Source organism: Rhinatrema bivittatum, chromosome 1 (assembly GCF_901001135.1).
Source record: "Rhinatrema bivittatum chromosome 1, aRhiBiv1.1, whole genome shotgun sequence".
Lineage (NCBI taxonomy): Eukaryota > Metazoa > Chordata > Amphibia > Gymnophiona > Rhinatrematidae > Rhinatrema > Rhinatrema bivittatum.
The window spans coordinates 511,211,128-511,233,176 of NC_042615.1; the positions used below are offsets into that span (position 1 = coordinate 511,211,128).

The window sequence follows — 22,049 nt, forward strand, 5'->3', positions numbered from 1 at the left end:
CCTTTATACCAGCAAGTTGTTAAGAAATCCTCATGTCCTCCAGTCACTCAGTTATCTCATTCCTAATAATTGAATCCCCAACTACAATGGCCTCCCTCCTGTGCATGTTCCCCTGAAAACATATCCTTAGTGAGAGCATCATCTTGAAGCAGGATTGCTTCCTGCTTCACCAAGTTGATGCTCTCCTTCAAAGTGACCTTCCTTCTCCAAGGCAGCACAGGGCTGCCAGTTTGGAGGTGAGACAATTCTACCTTGTCCCTGTAGGTCTCCTCTGTATACATCTCTGTCTCCCTTTGCTTCTCCAGATCTGCTACTCTAGCCTCCAGAGATCAGACTCATTCTCTGAGGGCTTGGAGATCTTTGCACCTAGTGCACACATACAACCTCTCATCTACTGGGAGATAATCATACATGTGGCATTCTGCAAAAGACTGGATAGCTTCCCCCTCGCTGCTGGATTACTATCTAATTTCATTGATTTGTGATTGAGTTAAAATTTCTAAGGGAGGAGAGATGTAATTCTAATCTAAAATAGTTTTACTTCATTGATTAATTTTAGATTTGTCTATCAGTGACCCTCAAAACATTACAATTAATCTATTTATTCTACAAGAGGACAGAGATATGAAACTCTCTATCCCTGAAGTATCCACTCATCAATTTGTCAATCTAATCTATATTGCTATAGTAGATCCCTCTCTCCATGTATCTCAAATGTATTTGTGTGTCATCATGTTATTATTTTGAACATTTTTTATGGATGTTACATTGTTCTTTGCTTTGAATTATGGAAAATTTGGGCTATACATTTTTTAAATAGGTAACCTAATTTTCCTTCTCTCCAGTATCTATCTATCTATCTATCTGTCTATCTATCTATATATATCCCTACAGTTTCTCGTTTGTTATTTGTCTGTCATTCTCTTGCTCTCTGCTTCAGTATCCAATACCTGAGGCATCCTCTGTAGTCCCAAAATCCTCGCTATTTGAATGGACAAGCCAGAAGGGACATCTCCCAGGATGGCTGCCATCTTGGCTGCTGGCTGACACGTGTAATTGGGGATAGTGGTTTTCTGTCCTGACATCATCCACAGGACTCCTTGGGTAGCCATAGCTTCTGTGTAACAGGAGTCAAAGATCCTGAATCCCAGGGTCACATTAGGTAATATCTTTGGGTCTCGATTGATCTCCTCTGTGGCAAAGACAATAGCAAGAGCACATTGATACCTTTCTGGGTAGAATCTGGGGAAAAAAATGATTGGTTCTGAACTGTAGAGAATTCATGAAAAGGTAAGTAATAAAGTATTTGGTAGAAATGATACTTTTATTAGCTCAAAGAGAGCTGTAAAATATAAGCATTATGTAATGCTAACATTATCTCCTTAGGACTTGCTTGAATTAATGGTCCTAAATAGAGGCAAAAGGTTTAATTCTAAGACATTTTCTGAAAGCAGCCTGAGGAATCACATAAACTTAAATATTAACTGAAAATATTTTACCTTTACTCAGTCAATGTATTTGTTTTCTTGAAACATATTGTTCACAGGATAACAATTCTCCCTTTCAATCTTCTAAAATATTATGCATTACACATGTGATTTGTAACACTTTTTCTGTCCTACTTTGAACCCTGATACTTAAATAAAATGTTCTCAAAATATTTTTCCCCTTTATATTCCTAGGTTCCCATTTTTATCATAATTTCAAAGACTTATATGGGGGTTGCACATGTAAAATGTGTGCATATATGCATAATTAGCTGGTATGTGCAGAATTTTCAGAATAACGGAAGTATGTGCGTGTTATTGCCATGTGGAAAAGTATGAGCGAATAGGGTGTGTTGAGGACATTCCAGGGCAGGGTTTGGAAGTACTGGCACAAGTAAGTATTTTGGATACTGAGTACATGTATACATCATCAAATAAGCAGGGACACTTTTACAAACTCTATTTAAGGCTCTAATTTCAAACCTCACTTTTTTTAGGACCTGATGCTCAGTGTGGAGGTCAGTTTTATACATTGGAAATTGGCAGGAATTCTAGGAGCGTGTTTGGAGTACTTGTGTGGTAAAGAATTGCTTTTTTTTTGTCGACTGTTTGTTGTATGTTTGCCAGTGTCTTCTTTTCTGTTTGTCATTCACTTCGTCTCAGGCTGTGTTTGCTTTCTTCTTTTTAGTGTTTGTGTACTTTAGAATGTGTGTGAGCTGTACTTGGAGAGTGTGTGTGTGGCCCGGAGTGCATATTAATTAAGGGATGCTTGAATAAGTCGGGCTCGATCTGCCAAGTGGATTTTAAAATCACCAGATAAGCATGTATCTCCTGTAGCTTACACATTTCAAAAGTTGGCATGGTCTGGGTGGGGCATGGGCATGTTGGGGCCTGGCCAAGAGATGTGCACGTAAATACTTACATGCCCTGGTGCACACTCCAAGGTCCTCTGCCGCGTAACTTTACTTCTGCTGTGGAGGAGGTGTGAGTTATAAAATAAAAAAAAAAATAGGCAGATCTGTGGGGTTTTAAGGGTCGGGGGCTAACTGGGGGGAGTGAAGGCTATTAAACTAAGGGGGTTTAGAGGACCTATTCCTTAACTGGGAGAACTGGGAACAAACTGGTTTAATTGGCAATGGCATCAGTGCGTGCCACTTATAAAATCCCCCAACTTAAGTGGTAGAAGCATGATTTTCATGCACATGCGCAAGCCAACTTAAAATTTGGTGCACATGTGCGCATGGACAGACTATTTTGTAATATACGTGCATATGCATGCATATGTTATACAATGGCCACAGCCCTGGGCACGGCCTAATGCACACATGCAAATGTGCACTCGCGCACCAGTTTGAAATTTACCTTCCCTGGGTGTAATTGTGCTGGTTAAGGATGGAGTTGTAGAGGAGGAGAGGCTATAGCTTGTGGCTCAGAGTGTAGTGGTGGTGAATTAGAGTGTGCTGCAAGTGGTTGAGGGTATGCTGGTGGTACATGAAAGAGTAATGGTCATGCTTCAGATTGTTAGGGCTGGTGGGTCTGGGTATTAGTGATGATGGTGTCTAGTGCGGCATTAAGTGCTGTACATGTCCGGATAATGTAGAATCTGTGTCAGTGGAGGGAGAGACAATAGAGGAGGAGAAGATTCCTCCAGTTTCTGCATCTGTCTGAGGAGTAAGTCATGCGCAGTTTCAGGTTTAATAAGTAAATCATTGCATATTTCTGCCAGCAGTTGGAGGAGATGTGTGCCCTTCCCCACAGAAAGGACACACTTTGCCCTTCCACCTCAAAGTCTCAACAGGCCTGGCCTTTTATGCCACATGCGGCTTCCAGACACCTCTCAGGGTCACAGCAGACATAAGCCAGTCAGCCACCTGTTCTGTATTTCACAGTTTGAGTGCTTTTCTCAGGAGAACGCATCAATATATTTCTTTTCCTTATGAGAGAAAGCGCCAAAAGCTAACCAGAGTTTTAGGACATTGCTCATTTTTCAGTAGTTGTGGCAGCAATTGATTGCAGATACATAACGATCAGGTCCCCTGCTGGGAGTGAGGCCAACTATCTCTTCTACTGCCTGAAGATGCAATGCAGGTGCTCTGAAATGACAAAGCTCTTGGGTTTCCAGACTCCTGCCACGATGCCTGAATTCTGTCACAGGCTTCCATGACCACTTTGAGCATGGCCACATCATTGTGGGATGGCTTCTAGGTTTGCAGCTCACACAGTCACTACTGTACAACCCACCATTGTTCTCTTTCAGCATTCAGTTTCTAACAGATCTTGCAGCTCTTCACATGGAGTTCTGTACCTGTGCACTCCTCCTTTGACTCTCTAACATGCTTCTTCTGCCTTTTCCCCCATAGGTGATAGAGGCTATGCCATCAAAACCCAAGAGGGCACTAAGCTGAGTACATAAAATATACATAATAATTTAAATTAACTCTGACATACACAAATCATAGACACCTAGTGTTGTGAGTACGGGGCTAGTGGACCCTTGGGCCGGCCTACAGGAGACTTGGGAAGGACTTCAGTGGTCTCGACTGAACAGGCCGGGAGGGAGACTTCTGGTGGGCAGGTAGAAGCGGTTTCACCCTGGAAGCTGGCTCTCCCCCGGGAGAAGCCCTTGGGAGTCCAGCCGCTGGGACTTAGGAGATTCACCCTGGAAGTCGGAGCCCCCCCGGGAGAAGCCCATAGGGGCCCAACCGCTGGGACTTAGGCGACGATCGATGGAGCAGAAACAGGCGATTACCAGGCTTGGCTGAAGCAGGCAGACAGGAACTGGCAGGCAGGCAGGCGGGTACCAACAGGTAGGCAGGCAGGAACCGGCAGGCAGGCAGGCACCGACAGGCAGGCAGGCAGGCAGGGCAGGCAGACAGGAGGGTACTGACAGGCAGGCAGGAACCGGCAGGCAGGCAGGCGGGTACCGACAGGCAGGCAGGAACTGGCAGGCAGGCACCGACAGGCAGGCAGGCAGGAATGGAGTAGCCAAGACGCTGGCAGACTCCGGGGCCCGAGGCAACGGGGGACCAAAGGAACCCAGTTGCAAGGCCTTGATCGGGTGTCCGCGGTGGCCCTAAATAGGCCGCGGCGTCTGACATCAGACTTGGGGAGGAGCCACCCTCTGGCGGGAAACCGTCTAGAAAAGCGCGGGACGTACGCACGTGCGCGCCTAGAGGCAGGCCAGCAATGGCGTCTCCCCCGCAGGGACGCCCAGCTCCCGACACTGCTATGTTCCCAGCCGGCAAGAATACTCGAGGTAAGGACTGGGACGTGAGCTTCACGGACCGGACCGCAACACCTAGGGCCACATTTTTAAAACCTTCGCGTGCGAGGTACATTTGTGCACGCTACCTGGTGCGCATTTTTCATTACGGCAACACGATTCGAGTGCAGGAGGTCGTTCCCGGACCCCCGCTGGACTTTTGGCAAGTCTTGTGGGGGTCAGGAGGCCCCCCCAAGCTGGCCAAAAGTCCCTGGGGGTCCAGCGGGGGTCAGGGAGCGATCTCCTACGCTCATGACATCAGGGGACAGGAACCAAAATGGCGCCGGCGCTCCCTTTGCCCTGTCATATGACAGGGCAAAGGTAGCGTCGGCGCCATTTCTATCAACGCACCCGTGGCTCGAGTGGAAGATCACACCGGGACCCCCCACTGGACCCCAGGTAATTTAAGACATTTTGGGGGGGTTCGGGAGGGTGGGGGATTTATTTTAAAGGGTCGGGGTGGGTTTTAGGGTTGTTTTAGTGTGCCGGGTTTCCCGCCCTCCCCCTTCCCCTCCCCCTTCCCCCGATTTACGATTTTTGACGATAAATCGGGGGAATTCCTATTATATATCGCCTCTAACGATTTTTGACGATTTAAAATATATCGGACGATATTTTAAATCGTCAAAAAACGATTCACATCCCTACTGATCATTGCTTTGAAAAAGTTATATCACTACATAAAGAATGGCAAGATTTACAGTAATGGTTGGATAGAAACTCAGATGTGGAAGCAAATAAACGAAATTCCTGGATAAATTAGATGATTTATTCGATGTTGCACATGAAAATGCATTAAACACCATTAAGAACAAAGAGGATAAGCAGTTTTTATTACTGCAATGCAAGAAAGGACGCCATATTCCTTAGCTGGCATTGATTACAAATTTAAAGCCAATGAAGACAAAAAACAGGAATGCATCAAAAAGGAAACAGAGAATAAAAAGAGAACTTATGAGGAAATGGAATGAAATGTCAAGCAGTGATAGTGAAGATGAAGAAGAAGAAGACAGAGATCACATTGTCCGTGCGTGTTTCCTCAATGTTTCCTTGAAATGGAATCTTGAATACGACATGGAATCCCTCTATCAGCTTTGCTGCCTGTTTTTTGTATGGGTAATGATTCAGCTAAGTGAGCATGGCTTCAATGTTAATTGGGGATGTTAATTGGGGATGGTGCTTTAGTAAATATGCTGTCTTCACTTCAGCTTGGGATTACTCCCTGCGTTTGCTTTCTTATTGCACTTGATGTTTGGATGTGGTGTCATGCAAATTGAGCAAAGGTGTTTAAATTTTCAATCCTGGAACGAACATGATGATTTGTTGTACCTCCAGCATGATCCGTTGTTGTTGCTGTTATTAGCTGTTTGTCCTGCCTGGGCGTTTTGTTGACTTGGTCTAGCTGATGCCCGCATGCTGCTCGCTGTGTCCGGTGCCTTGCTCTTCATGTGCCTGAGCCATAAACTAACGTCTTGCGTGCCCCAAGACATGAAGCAGTTCTCTTCCATTTTGTCTCAGAAGCAGTCGTCGTAATTAAGCTATGCCCATCCTTCATATTCTCTGTATGCCTCCAAAATGGTGTCTGCATAGCTGAGCATAGGACCATATTGGGATGGGTCTTCATGTCCTATGACACTTGTCATCCACAAGAATGCCCTTGTCCAATTTATAATGTTTATAATGTTTCACATGATCGGTTTATCAGCTCCCGGTGCATGATCACGCTTCCTTTCTCCTTTCTTGTCACCTGGATTCCTTCTACCTTCCAGAATTCTAAAAATGTCAATGTAGGTCCGTTTCTTGATTTTTTTCCTCAAGTCTTTGGGAACATTCTCCCATAATTGTGATAATGTAATCAAAGCTGGGGGACCTCGGGATGCATCCTCTTCCTTTGCATCAGGTCTTTCTCGGTTGTCATTGCATGAAGAATCAGTGTCGGAAGATACTGAAGAGCTAGATGTGCTAGAGTCTGATTTTGATTCTGCTCTTGATTTTTTTTTTTTTTTTGCTTTTTTGCGACTTCTTGCTTCTTTCGCCTTTTTTATTGCAGTGACTCACCTTCGATACAGGCTCACATTCACCTATTGTGTCACTTGCCGACTCTCCTGCTCCACTTCTCATGTTCTCTGGCATTGCGTCAGTTGCTGGATCACCTTTTTTGCTCCTTCTGGGTGGTGTATTCTGATGCCTTCCCGGTCAATGCTGTGCTGACGGAGGAGGATGTCACATGCTGCGCTGCAGTCGACTCCTCTGGTTGTGGTCTGCATCTCACTTCGGGCCTGGTAGAGATGTCTTCAGCCGCAGGTCCGGCGCCGAGTTGTCCTGGCCACCCCTACCATGGGTGCTGGGGGATGTGATTCCCAGGTATGCCAGCGAGCCCAGGGTAAGGTCTTCCTGGGTACCAGTGGGCGAATGGGTTCATACCAGGCCAGGAATAATTAAAAGGTGCTTTTACGGGCATGTTGGGCTGCAAACAGCTCTGTGCTTGTCCATTCCCAAATCCTGCTCAGGGCAGCTGCCTGATGTGGTGGCCATATTTTTGATGCTGCCGGGGATATGGCCGATCCCTGGTGCACCCTGTGTTTGTCTTTAATCTTGGGGTTCCAGCTGTTCTGTCCCCATTGCCCCCTGTGCTTGCCCCTGAATTTGGGGTGCTGGCTGTTTGGGCTGGGGTTAGGGGTTTCTCTTGGGCTTCCCCTGTGTCAGATCGGGATTGCGAATTGTTGTTTGCTGTCACTATGCTGATGTAATTACCAGCTTCGGTGGATTCACAGTGATTACATTCGGTTCTCTGGTGCTTTTGCTGGTGGGAGGGCTGTGATGTATGTGGACAGGCAGTTGCTTTGCTAGCCTGAACTGCCCTTCCCCTGGTTTTCTCCCTGATGTCAGTCATGCCAAAAAGAATACCTTTTTCTCTACCAGGATTTGAACCAATGCACTGAGGAGCATTGCTTCCCCAGAAGTCCTCTGCTCTATGTGGTGAGCCATAGAAGGACTGCTTATTCTAAATTTTTTTTTTTTATACTTAGTTATTTTTTAGTTTTAAATTGCTCATAGTCTGCCTGGCTAATTCGCGGAGGGGTTGCGAGCCGAATCGCATGTACTGTGCATGAACTGCCTGCGTTTTTGAACAGCCCCTGATTCAGGGCCCTTCCTCCACTCTCAGCGGATCATGATACTTGCGATTCCGATATTTCACGTTCCCCCACCCTCTCCGACCCATGGTACTTGCGATTCTTTCAGGAGTTCTCCTCTGTAGGTGTCTCATGCCATTGCTGCCAGGGGAAAAGAGGGATGGCGGCGGTGGCTTGCGCTTTTATTGGCACTGCAATGCGTATTAAGGCCGATGACGTTGATTGAGCTGGTGACCAAGCGCACGTGCTCCGGATGGCACCCACGCACGGCCGCCCTAAGGAAGATCCGCGTGTTGACGGGGTGAGTGGGCCCTGTCCCCTGCAGCATCGCCGTAAGGGGCAGGCTTTCACGCATGGGGCGCAAGCCCTCGTATTTATAGTAGGTATATCATGATTAACATAGCAACATAATAACGACGGAAGAAAAAGACAAAAATGGTCCATTTTATGTATTTATTTATTTATTTTATTTATTAACTTTTATTTACCGACATTCGTGAAGCACATCATGCCGGTTTACAATGAACTCAAAGGAGGAAAATTACAATAAAACAATAAAACAATAGAGCAATAAAACAGGGGAGGAGAGTGGGGAAGGAGGATACGGAGGGGTGGGAGAGGGAGGGGATAGGGGGATGGGAAAGGCAGAACTGATAGAAGAAGTAAGAAACAAAATAGAGGAAACTATATACAGTTGACAATATGTACAGTTACAATCAAATTATGTAGAGCTAAGGAGGTATTGAGAGACTGGCAGTATTATCTGAGCGATGGTATTCACTTAAATATAACGTAAATTTGGGGGTGGTTAAGAGAATTTAGAGGCGGCATGGAGGAACAGGGGTAACTGGGGTAACATGGAGGGTAGTAGAGGGGCAGAGGATGAGTTGGGCGGGGAGGGGGGGTACAGGGGGTGGAAGGTCGAGCCGGGAGGAGCTGAAGAGGGAGGAAATTTAAGTTTGGTTTGTATCGGGGTAGGCCTGTCGGAAAAGCCATGTCTTGATTCCTTTCTTGAATTTGTGAAGTGAAGTCTCTAGGCGTAGGAAGGTGGGGAGGGAGTTCCAGAGGGTGGGGCCCGCGACGGAGAAGGCTCTCCCTCTGGTAAGAGATGAATGCGCTGATTTGAGGGATGGGGTGTGGAGGGTGCCTGTAAGGGCGGTTCTTGTGGGGCGGTCAGAGGAACGGTAATGAGGCATTTCATCGAGCCATCCAGTCTGCCCAGCAAGTTTCCTATGGTAGTATCCGCTGTGCTGTGCAGGTTACCCTCATGTTTCTCTTTTCCTGAGTGATGAGCATCCTTGAAATTTCAGACAATACTGCTTAACATGGTTGTTATCTGAATCCAATATATCTTTCTAACCTCCTCCCACCCCATCTTCAAAGCGGAGAGTAATGTTTCAGTTGCATCAAAGCAATCAAGGCTTATTGGTTAAGGCTAGTAATCCCATGCCTTATGATAACAACTGCCACTCCATGCAGGTTAACCCCATGCTTAACAGTTCCCCATACTGTAAAAGTCAGGGCTTCATTGGTTGTTGTCTGAATCAAATTCCCTTTTTCCCACCTACTTTTGAAGTGGAGAGCAGTGTTGCAGTTGTATCAAAGCATCAAGGCTTATTGCTTAAGGGTAGTAATCCCCATACCTTCTGTTAAGAGTAGTAACCTCCCCACTGGCAAGTTATCCCCATTGACTCTTTTCTTTATTTCCATCCTCTAGCCTTTAGAGATCCACAGTGTTTATCGCATGCCCCTTTGCATTCTTTGTTTTTGTCTTCACTGCCTCCTGCGTGAAGAAATATTTCCTGACATTTGCTCTGAGCCTTTCATGATTCCAAGATCTACTCATTTCTTTCCAATGGAAAAGGTTCAGAGTTTGTACATCATTAAAACCCTTCAGGTATCTGAAGGTGTATAAGGCATTAGAACAACATAAAGGCAAGGTTATGGGATCACCCCATTACAGGGATCAGACAATGTGTAGGGTATGGAGTTTTGTGACCCTCATCTGTACTGAAGGTGATTTTTGAAGAACATACGGACAACACAGCTATGCAATCCATTCCCACATATCCCCTCCCTCCCCCTCCCTCACTCGCACCGGCAACTTTATAGCCCTAAAGACTAATCTATTGTCTAAGCCTGCTACATTCGTTTATTTGTTAAACTCCGTTATTTTAAACTTAGTTATGTATAACTTATTATATTAATTGTTTGCTTTCGCTCTCTACTCTCCCATCCTGTAAACCCCTTGTTCTTTGTAACTTTATTTATTTATTCTCATAGTTAATTGGTTACCCCTTGTTTCAATGTAAACCGGTACGATAAGACACCAGTCTTGAGTATCGGTATATCAAAAGTATTTAAATAAATAAATGAAATACTTTTTAGCAATATCCTAGTCCCTGTGCACTTGGCTTTGCTGAAAGAAAAGACGATCTAGAGCTTGGAGGAGGAAAGACCTACAAGGGATGCATTTTGTATAAGAAAAATATGGGCGGAAGAGAAAACCTTTTGGGGGATTTTTTGCAATTGCTGAACATCCTTACAGCCTGCTGCCCGAGTAAGTGCTCATCTACTGTGCTGAACTAAGGGTGCAAATGGGTTTTGAGTCAGGAGATAGTTAGTGGACACACAATTATGCTGCAGTAGCTGCATTATGTTGTATGAGAGGAGATTTGGCAACTTCTACTGAACACTATATCTGTGTATAATAAAGATGTAAAGTTGTACCCCTTCCCCTCACACATACACGGATTACTTGTCCAGACTTTATTTGGTGGGAGTGAGAATCAATGAGGCTCCCCCTTCAGGAAGACAGTTTCAGTTAACTCTGTTTCCTGGCAGCTGCTGTGGGTGGTAGAGAACATTTGAGGCATGGAAGATCAGCTGTCAACAGAGGGCAATTGATAGACCAAGCAGCCTAATATTTTATGCACGCTTTCCTGATTCAAATGTTATGTGCTGCTAAGGACTGATTTGGGAAGGAGGATCCTGCTAACAGTGATCTTAATGCACACCTCCTGCTTGATGCTTGGCCCTGGGATTCTCATTGAAGCTCCTTTGCATATATGTGTGTGTGTGTGTGTGTGTGTGTGTGTGTGTGTGTGTGTGTGTGTGTGTGTAGTAATATGCCCTAAAAGGGGTTGAGTAAGGATCTACATAGCGTATAGTAGGGATGTGCATTCGTTTTCAATGCATTGGCAATCCGCAATGTTTAAGTCACTATTCGTTGTATTTGTGGGTTCGCGAAAATCGTCGCGATCCCCCAAGAATACAGCGTATCATATTAGTTTCATTCTTTTGGCTCACAGTGATTTCTTAGCGGCTGTTTGAAATAGGAGATAGCAAAAACCAGCCCTTTCCTGTGAGTCATAAGTGACCTCACAGCCTTGTCATAGAGTGGGTCAGACAGGTTGGCAAGGAAACCAGAATGCAACCTATCAGAGCTAAGCATTTTTCTAATGCGGACAATCGCCGCTCTCACTCAGTGCTCTGTGACGCTATTCCTGATGACGCAGCACTATTTATACATTAAGCACGCGGCGTGCCACACACTTTCTTGGCGGGGATGGTCTGGGAAGGTAGTCCGGGGAGGTGGCTGAACTCAGAGCTAGTCTGCGTGTCTCAAATCTGTATTCAATTGCTAGCTACTATGATGGGATTTTCCATTGAAAAATATATTTGTTCGATTTTGCTGCAGTACTGCCACCAGCTAGCCATACTTTTTTTGATCGCACTTTTTTTTATTGTTCTGAGACGGTCTCTCTGTCTGTGCCACAGAGAGAAGCTGCTAGCTAATATGGCATTAGCTGCTAACTAATATGGCATTTTTCTACTTATTTTACCCCTGGGGTAGTTTGCAAGCAGGATTTTGGTGTTGTGGGTAGGAGATATATTCAATTTCTAGCTAGTTTGATATAATTGCCATTGAAAAAGATATTTCATCGTTTTTGCTGCTGTGCAAGCCAGGCTTTTTATTTAACTGCATTTTTTTTATTGTGCTCTTTAAGCCAAGAAGGCACTGCCTCGTGGGGGTCTGGGGACAGTTTTCCAGACTCACCTATATTGGGACAGTGGTGTTTCTGAAGCCAAATCCCCAGGTGGCCTCTTTTGGAAATAATTCTTTTAATTGAAATCCCTAGTAGGCAGTGACATTAAATCCATAATATAAGCACAGAAACAAGGAGAAGGAAAAACAAAAATATTAAAATACTTTCTCAAAATTTATATATATAAGGAGAACGGTATCATAGAACCAAAGTGCCTATTAGTGTCAATCCACTGTCTCCCGCCCACATAGGGCCCCAGACAGTATCAGCTCTTATGGCACCATAAATTATAATCACATACCATCTCCCTTATATAATGTTTTTTTTTAATTTTTATGGTATTTTTTGTTATTTCACTTTATTATTAAATATCTAAAAGTGCGATAATACTTTATTTTAATTGTGACCTCTAATTACTTAATTTCAGAAAGATACTTAGCTCAAATAATGGCGCATGGATGTGATATTTTTGACACTGTATCATTCTGATCAATCCAATTATTCATAAATTGTTCCCAACACGGACCATGTTTCGGCTAAATTAGCCTTCATCAGGGGATATTTAATCAAACACTGTCATAACGCCACGAAATCTTCATATTTCCATACCCTTCTACGGAACCTGATAATTCTCAAAACAGGGCTCTCTTGGAAACGTAAATTTAACAATGGTGCCTTAGCATTTGCACGTGATGGCAAATAACCTTCAAAAAATACCACGTGATGGCAAATATATGGTCATGCTAGTATTTCATAACCCACACGTATCATATACATATGTATTATAAAATACGCGCATCGCTAACCCCACTACATATGCACATATGTATGCTTTCGCGTGAATAGATGCAATGCATTGAAAGTGAGTATTTCACTGCTTTGTATGCATGTACTATTCCTATTATTTTATGTTTAAACTTTTTTATTGAAAACATAAATAATGAACAACACATGACATGCTGTAGCACTGAAGCATGCCAGACCTAAAAAGATCAGTAATACATATATTTTATATTTTAACCAGCCCTGTAACATGAGAGCCAATAAACAATCATAAGACCTATTTTATAAATATACGCACACATATTTTACATGTGAAAACCAAAATTACATGTGCAAGTCAACATATTTTAAAACATGCCCACCTATTTGAAATTAAACAGTTTAACAATTACACCATCAGTTCACCAAGTTCTTCTCCAGATGATGAAGGCCCTCCTGGTTCTTCAGTCTAAACTCCCTCCAGTTCACTCAGACCTCCCAACCAGGCAATAATACACAGTAAACAAGTCAGATATTAGTTATGCCAGGGAATTACAAGCTGTGAAATTACATGAATAAGCTGCCAAATATATGTGCGTAAGTGTCCTTTAAAATAGCACTTACATGCTTAAATGTTGGTGCTGCTCCAAAATGCCCTTAGACTGTCACTTGTTTACACACACATATATGTTTACAAAATGTAAAGGATGTGTACTTTCTACTTTTATAAAATAGTGATTACACGAACACAGGCTACTGACACATATATATGCTCATTTTTACACATGCAACTCTTTGAAAATTACCTCAAAAGTTATATTTTGGATGTGTTGTTTTTCTTTTGCATGCTTTATTTTAGGGATCTGCAGAAGGAAAAAAATTTGTTGCGATTCGGTTTTTGTTTCGCCGGGACCCACATTCGTTCTATTTGTTTCATAGGGGGGAAAACCAATTTGTTCATTAGTTTTATTCGTTTTCTGATTTCCCATTAAAGTCAATGGGGGATGCATTTGCAGCCTATTTTTGGCTGCAGAATTGGAGTTTATTTATCAATTCTTATGAAACTTCTGGGGAGCAATCATCAGAACGAGAAAAGAGCTCCAAGGTACTTAGACTGTGGCAAAGTGGCACCAAAGTGGCATGAATAGCCTAAGGCACTTTAAAGGGGCAAAGGGGTACCAGGAGTGGCAAGACTGCTTTAACAGAGGTGCAAAACAGCAGCGAGCAGGGCCGGCGGAAGCACTAGGCGAACTAGGCGATCGCCTAGGGCGCTGAGCATTAGGGGGCGCCGAGCCGCTGATGGCCAATGGCCGCCGGTGGACGTCATCCCAATAGCGGCTGAGCGGTGAACTACTGCTATGCTGTGTGCCGAATACACACAGCAAGAAGATCGGCGGGGCCGTGGTGGAGCTCAAGTCACCACGGCTGGAAGAAAACAATCGCGTCTAAACATGCTGGTGCTCCAGCTCCTTCCTGCCAGCGCGGCCCCGGAAGAAAAATGTTGCCGGAGCCGCGCGGGCAGGAAGGAGGAGGATCATCAGCCAATGCAGGAGCTTCTCCTCCTTCCTGCCCGCGCGGCCCCGGAAGAAAAATGTTGCCGGAGCCGCGCGGGCAGGAAGGAGGAGGTGCATCAGCCAATGCAGGAGCTTCTCCTCCTTCCTGCCCGCGCGGCCCCGGAAGAAAAATGTTGCCGGAGCCGCGCGGGCCGGAAGGAGGAGGATCATCAGCCAATGCAGGAGCTTCTCCTCCTTCCTGCCCGCGCGGCCCCGGAAGAAAAATGTTGCCGGAGCCGCGCGGGCAGGAAAGAGGAGGAGCATCAGCCGCGTACAGAAGAGGAGCAGCGCGGCTCGAGAAGTCCGGGGCCGCTGCAGAGCCCATCCTGCAGCGGCCGTGAAGAGGAGGCCCAGAGGTGAGAGAGAGACTGAGGGTTTGTACAGTGTGTATGTGTGCGTGTATGAGATGAGTTGAGAGACTGTGTGTGGGAGTGAGGACCTGAATGTTTGCAGAGACAGCATGTGAGAGCCTCTGTGTGTGTGAGAGAGACAGCATGTGACAGTGAGAGCCTGTGCTTGAGCAAGACAGCATGTGGGAGTGAGAGAGAGCCTGTGTGCCAGAGTCAGACAGCATGTGCCAGTGAGAGACTGTGTGTATGAATGATTGTATGAGAGAGAGCATGTGACAATGAGAGCCTGTGCTTGAGCAAGACAGCATGTGGGAGTGAGAGAGAGCCTGTGTGCCAGAGTCAGACAGCATGTGCAAGAGAGAGACGGTGTATACATGATTGTATGAGAGAGAGCATGTGAGAGTGAGTGCCTGTGTATGTGTGTGTGTGAGAGAGAGAGAAAGCATGTGAGAATGAGAACCTGACTGTGTGTTTGAGGGAAGAAGACAGATGGAGAGAAAAGAAATATGTTATAAAAGGAATTGGCAAAAAAATAAGAAAGGGAAGGTGGAAAAAAAAAAAAGCCTGTGACCAACTGATTAGAAAACTAAGATCAGACAGCAAATGTAAAAAAAAATAAATTATTTTTTACTGATTGGAACATGTAATTTTTGGGAATGTGCAAGAGTAGCACTTTCTCTATGCGGATCTCACAATGTACCATGAGGCCTGCACAGAGGAGGCAGCAGAATGGGCTTCAGTGCCAATAGTAGCAATCAGCACCTCCGCAATAGCCATACAGCAACAGTGACAGTGGCAGCAGAGGAATGAGAGAGGCTCTGAGGTTGCTGGCAAAAGAAAGAGAGGGGGGTCTCTGCCTTTAGTGTGTGCATGTGTATGAATGGGAGTTTGCCTGGCGGTGTATGTGTGTGAATGCATGGGTGCCTGCCTGAGGGTGTGTCTGTGTATGAGAATGAATGGGTGTCTTCCTGGGGTTTGTATGTGTGAGAATAGATGCCTGCCTGTTTGTGCTGTATGCGTGTGTGTGTGTGAGAATAAATTGGTGCCTGCCTGGGGGTCTGGGTGTGAGAATGAATGTGTGCATGCCTGGGGGATGGGGAGGGAGTGGTGTGAAAATGAATGGGAGCCCGCCTGGGGGTCAGTGTGAGAATGACTGGGAGCTTGCCTGTGTGTGTGTGTGTGTGTTTGTGTGAGAACGATTGGAAGCTTGCCTGGGAGTGTGTGTTTGTGTGTATGTGAGGGAGCCAGTGAGAGCATGAGTGTGTATGAGAAAATCCAGGGGAGTAAGAGTTTGTGGGGGGGGGGGGGGTGTGTGGAGGGGGAGAGAGTGCCTTAGAGCCTGAGTGTGTCAGTGTCTGTGAGAGCGAGAGGTTATGGTTGGGTATAAGAGCATGAATGTGTATGTATGTGACAGTGTATGTGTGAGAGAGAATGGACATGTGAGTATGTGTGAGAGAGAGAGGATAACCTCAATCAAGAGCTCCCATGTATGGACAGCAGGGGCTTTTTAAAATCCTTATTAGTTTTAATTATTGTGTGTTATTTGATATATGTGCTGTTTTGAAATATTTTATTGGTTTTAGGAAATTGTAAAAAATGTATATGATTTTAATTAATAGAAATTCTATTTATCAGTAGTTTTAAAATATTATTTTATTAGTATGGTTTTACTATTATAACTGATGCTTTATGTTTCTTGATTTTATTTGTTTATGAAGAATGGTGGTTCTGTTTTTCCATTGTTAATACACAGAGTCTGGCTTCTTGGGGTTTCCATTTCAGTTTTTTCTAATTTGTGCTCCTTTATTTTGTATTCTGTATTTGGTGAGGGTCTGTCTCTGCTCTGTGTGTGTGACCATGATGAGAGATTCTGCTAGCATAGGGATCTATAGCAATCGGGTTTGTTTTGTTTCCTCAGTAGGTGGAGTATTGGTATTCTAGGACCCAGTGTAATATTTACCCTTGCTTATTCACAGGTAGGGTTATTGTTGTTTGAGTCCTTGGTGTTATTACTGTTATGTTATGATGGGATTGCAGTATAGATTTTGAGTGTCTTTTTTGTGGTGTTTTGTGTTAGTTCACAATGTGCCTGGCAGTGGAAGCTGTTTGTGCTGCTGTTACTGTGAAGTGACACCAGAATTTGAAAATATCTTTCAGTATGATGAGCTGTAAGGGAAACATCCAAGCTCCATTGTTTGGGGGAATTTCAGTGGATGCACAGAGTTACAGAACTGGAGGTACAGGATTTATATTGACATTCTGTTCCTTCCTATATATTCCTGACTTCACTCTCATAGCCACATAGAATCAGTTGACTGAGGCTATCAACATAATTTTATAGTGTGAAACTGGCCAGCTTTTTAAAATAACGCAGAGGACCCTTTGGACTTTTTTATTAACACTTTTTTTTAATAACCAATTTTAAAGCAGGATCCATGCTATAGAGGTGGGTGAGATGAAGAAATGTCATTTTGGCGCCCCCCCCCTCCCCCCCCAATTCTTCTGTCTGGAGACACCACTGATTTTCTGTGACCTTAAGCATTAGTACAAGAAGGATTAAGGGGGGATGCTGGAGAGGCACACATGCATTGGCCCCCGGGCACCGGAGACCCTTGGTGCGCCACTGGGTGCGAGCCATATGGAGCCGCAAGTGGTGGCAAAGAGGAGTGGAGTTTGGCAGGCCACAAGCAGTGCCCAACCTGCTTGCGACCCAGAAAACCCCAGTCAGCGGGCGTGATCGAGAATGAGGTAAGGGTCGGGGCCGAGACCGGGGGGGGGGCGCAAGGGAGAAGGCTCGACTAGGGCGCCAAATCCCCTTGCACCGGCCCTGGCAGCGAGAGTGTCAAAAACACACCACAGCTTCAAAAGAGAGCACCAATAACAAATGCATGAACCCTTGAAGGCAGCACAACAGGCAAAGCGGCAAGACAAGTGGCATCAACATCCTACAGCACAATGAAGGGGGAACATAGCAAGCAGAAAGACTAGCACCAACACACTGAGGAACCATAAGAACATAAGAACATAAGAAAATGCCATACTGGGTCAGACCAAGGGTCCATCAAGCCCAGCATCCTGCTTCCAACAGTGGCCAATCCAGGCCACAAGAAACTGGCAAGTACCCAAAAACTAAGTCTATTCCATGTTACCATTGCTATTGGCAGTGGCTATTCTCTAGGTGAACCTAATAGCAGGTAATGGACTTTTCCTCCAAGAACTTATCCAATCCTTTTTTAAACACAGCTATACTAACTGCACTAACCACATCCTCTGGCAACAAATTCCAGAGTTTAATTGTGCGTTGAGTAAAAAAGAACTTTCTCAGATTATTTTTAAATGTGCCCCATGCTAACTTCATGGAGTGCCCCCTAGTCTTTCTACTATCTGAAAGAGTAAATAACCGATTCACATCCACCCGTTCTAGACCTCTCATGATTTTAAACACTTCTATCATATCCCCCCTCAGTCGTCTCTTCTCCAAGCTGAAAAGTCCTAACCTCTTTAGTCTTTCCTCATAGGGGAGTTGTTCCATTCCCCTTATCATTTTGGTCGCCCTTCTCTGTACCTTCTCCATCGCAATTATATCTTTTTTGAGATGCGGCGACCAGAATTGTACACAGTATCCAAGGTGCGGTCTCTCCATGGAGCGATACAGAGGCATTATGACATTTTCCGTTTTATTCACCATTCCCTTTCTAATAATTCCCAACATTCTGTTCGCTTTTTTGACTGCCGCAGCACACTGAACCGATGATTTCAATGTGTTATCCACTATGACACCTAGATCTCTTTCTTGGGTTGTAGCACCTAATATGGAACCCAACATTGTGTAATTAAAGCATGGGTTATTTTTCCCTATATGCATCACCTTGCACTTATCCACATTAAATTTCATCTGCCATTTGGATGCCCAATTTTCCAGTCTCACAAGGTCTTCCTGCAATTTATCACAATCTGCTTGTGATTTAACTACTCTGAACAATTTTGTGTCATCTGCAAATTTGATTATCTCACTCGTCGTATTTCTTTCCAGATCATTTATAAATATATTGAAAAGTAAGGGTCCCAATACAGATCCCTGAGGCACTCCACTGTCGACTCCCTTCCACTGAGAAAATTGTCCATTTAATCCTACTCTCTGTTTCCTGTCTTTTAGCCAGTTTGCAATCCACGAAAGGACATCACCACCTATCCCATGACTTTTTACTTTTCCTAGAAGCCTCTCATGAGGAACTTTGTCATGAGGAACCATGATAGTGGCAAGAATGCCACAAGGAGATGAGTGAGTCATCTCATGTATAGCAGCAAGGCAGAGTGGCAGAAAGCTGATAGGGGCAAGACAGGCTGGCAGAGCTGAGGTAGTCAGGTCCCTTTGGTTTTGATAGGGGCAAGATAGGCAGGCCCCTGGGAGATTTCCCTTTCCTTTGTGCAGGAGAGGGCTCTCTGGAATGGGTTCACCCCTAGAGTGGAGTGTTTCCATTCTCATCTAGTGAGCTTTCACTGGTCTTTTAAAATCTGGTGGAGTTAGCAGATATACAAATGAGAATTTTCAAGGCTGAGGTGGAGGAGGGTTCCCCGGAATGGGTTGGCCCCTAGAGTGGAGCATGAGCCTTCAAAGCATGGCGATGTGGAGCAGGGTGCCATGTGAACAGCAGTTCAACATGGGTCAACAGGTACTAAGAGATAGGCTGGATGGCTACCCTGGGGAGAGTGCCCTTTCCTTTGAGCAGGAAAGGGCTCCCCAGAATGGGTTGGCCCCTAGAGTGGAGCACGAGCCTTCAAAGCGTGTTTGTTTTAATTAAGAATCCATGCTGTGAAGGATTAGTATTTTGAATTGCCAGAGACTGAGGGTTCCCTTTGCAACGAGGGTTCAGCCGTTAGTAACAAAAGAAGCGCTGTCATGTCCTGCCCAAATCTACAATATTTATTTTATTTATTTATTTAAAATTTTTATATACCGGCATTCATGTTGCAAACACATCATGCCGGTTTACATATAACAGGGGTGTACAGTAAACAATTCAATAACCTATTTGTGTAGAAGGAAGCAGTTACAAATAACAAGGTAATAGAACTGGGAGGAGAGAAGAAAAGAAAGAGAATAACATTAGGTATAGGTATTTACATTAGTAATAACATTTTTACATGTGGAAGTGGTAGAATCTGGCTGAATAGAATTAATCGGTGTCCGGGAAAGCTTTTTTAAACAGCCAGGTCTTAAGTCTCTTCCTGAAGGTTGGGAGGCTGGGCTCCTGTCTAAGGTCCGGTGGGATGGAGTTCCATAGAAGGGGGCCGGCTGTTGAAAAGGCCCGATCTCTCAAGGTAATGTGTTTGGTAGTTTTGGCTGGGGGCACTTGAAGAGATCCTCTGAGTGTGTCTCTTGTTGGTCTGGAGGAGTTATAAATTTGGAATGGGACTTGTAAGTCGAGTGGGGTGTGTTGATGGATGGTTTTGTATATTATGGAAAGAGATTTGTAGATATCAACCTTTGTTGACTTTATAGTTTACACAGTGCCTCTGTAAACTATGGGAAGACAGAGGATGAACTAGAGTGCAACTACCACCAGTTTTCTATAGTACTAGAAACATTACTGTTGGCACCTAAGAAAGATTTAGGGAACATGGTCCATATTATGAAGGCCAGGAAAACTATTGAGCATATGAAATATGCAAGCTCCAAACATCTTAAGTCAGCTTTTTATGTTCTTACATTCCAAATGTGGATGGACAGGCACAGCGTTAGAGGCCAAGCCCTTGTAGGGACGTAAGGCCTGGATGGACAGGAACAGCATTCAAGGATAGAGGTCAAGCCCTCATTGGGACATAGAGCTGGGCTGTACAGGCAGGCACAGCATTCGAGGATAGAGGTCAAGCCCTCATAGGGACGTAAAGCCTGGATGGACAGGCAGGCACAGCATTTGAGGATAGAGGTCAAGCCCTTGTAGAGACGTAAAGCCTGGACGGACTGGCAGGCACAGCATTCGAGGATAGAGGTCAAGCCCTCGTAGTGACATAAGGCCTGGACGGACAGCCACAGCATTCAAGGATAGAGATCAAGCCCTTGTAGGAACGTAAAGACTGGACAGACAAGCAAGCACAGCATTCGAGGATAGAGGTCAAGCCCTCATAGGGACATAAGGCCTGGATGGACAGGCACAGCATTCAAGGTCAAACCCTTGTAGAGATGTAAAGCCTGGGTGGACAGGCAGGCACAGCATTCGAGGAAAGATGTCAAGCCCTCGTAGGGACATAAAGCCTGGACGGACAGGCAGGCACAGCATTCGAGGATAGAGGTCAAGCCCTTCTAGGGACGTAAATCCTGGATGGACAGGCACGCACAGCATTTGAGGATAGAGGTCAAGCCCTCGTCAGGACATCAGTTTTCTATAGTACTAGAAACATTACTATTGTCCCCTAAGAAAGATTTCGGGAACATGGCCCATATTATAAGGTCATTTAGCATATGAAATATGCAAGCTCCAAACATCTTAAGTCAGCTTTTTATGTTCTTACATTCAAAATGTAGACGGACAGGCACAGCGTTAGAGGTCAAGCCCTTGTAGGGATGTAAGGCCTGGACGGACAGGCACAGCATTCGAGGATAGAGGTCAAGCCCTCGTAGAAACATAAAGCCTGGACAGACAGGCAGGCACATTATTTGAGGATAGAGGTCAAGCCCTCGTAGGGACATAAAGCCTGGACGGACAGGCAGGCACAGCATTCGAGGATAGAGGTCAAGCCCTTCTAGGGACGTAAATCCTGGATGGACAGGCATGCACAGCATTTGAGGATAGAGGTCAAGCCCTCGTCAGGACATCAGTTTTCTATAGTACTAGAAACATTACTATTGTCCCCTAAGAAAGATTTCGGGAACATGGCCCATATTCTAAAGGTCATGAAAACTATTTAGCATATGAAATATGCAAGCTCCAAACATCTTAAGTCAGCTTTTTCTGTTCTTACATACAAAATGTAGACGGACAGGCACAGCGTTAGAGGTCAAGCCCTTGTAGGGATGTAAGGCCTGGACGGACAGGCACAGCATTCGAGGATAGAGGTCAAGCCCTCATAGGGATGTAAAGCCTGGACAGACAGGCAGGCACAGCATTCAAGGATAGAGATCAAGCCCTCATAGGGACATAAGGCTTGGACAGACAGTCACAGCATTCGAGGTCAAACCCTTATAGGAACATAGTGCCAGCATGGACAGGCACAGCATTAGAGGTCAAGCCCTTTTCGGAACATAAGGCCTGAACAGACAGGCACAGTGTTAGAGGTCAAGCCCTTGTAATTCAACAGAGGATACATTTAGAGCAATAAAGACTGCCATTTATGAATCAACACATGAGCTGGAGATTATTTGTGAATACCCAGAACCTTCAAGCTATTAACATCTGAAGTCAGCTTTTTATTTTCTTACATTTAAAATGTGGATGGACAAGCACAGCATTC

General features: G+C 44.9%; 1 protein-coding gene across 1 annotated transcript in view; it reads right to left on the reverse strand.

Annotated features, from left to right (window-relative positions):
• Positions 1 to 22,049, reverse strand: part of LOC115098444 (vomeronasal type-2 receptor 26-like) — a 98,882-nt gene that overhangs the window by 63,718 nt on the left and 13,115 nt on the right. Inside the window, exon 2 of the mRNA XM_029614954.1 lies at positions 951 to 1,192. Within this exon, the coding sequence (XP_029470814.1) occupies positions 951 to 1,192 (242 nt within the window). The remainder of the gene's footprint in view (positions 1 to 950; positions 1,193 to 22,049) is intronic.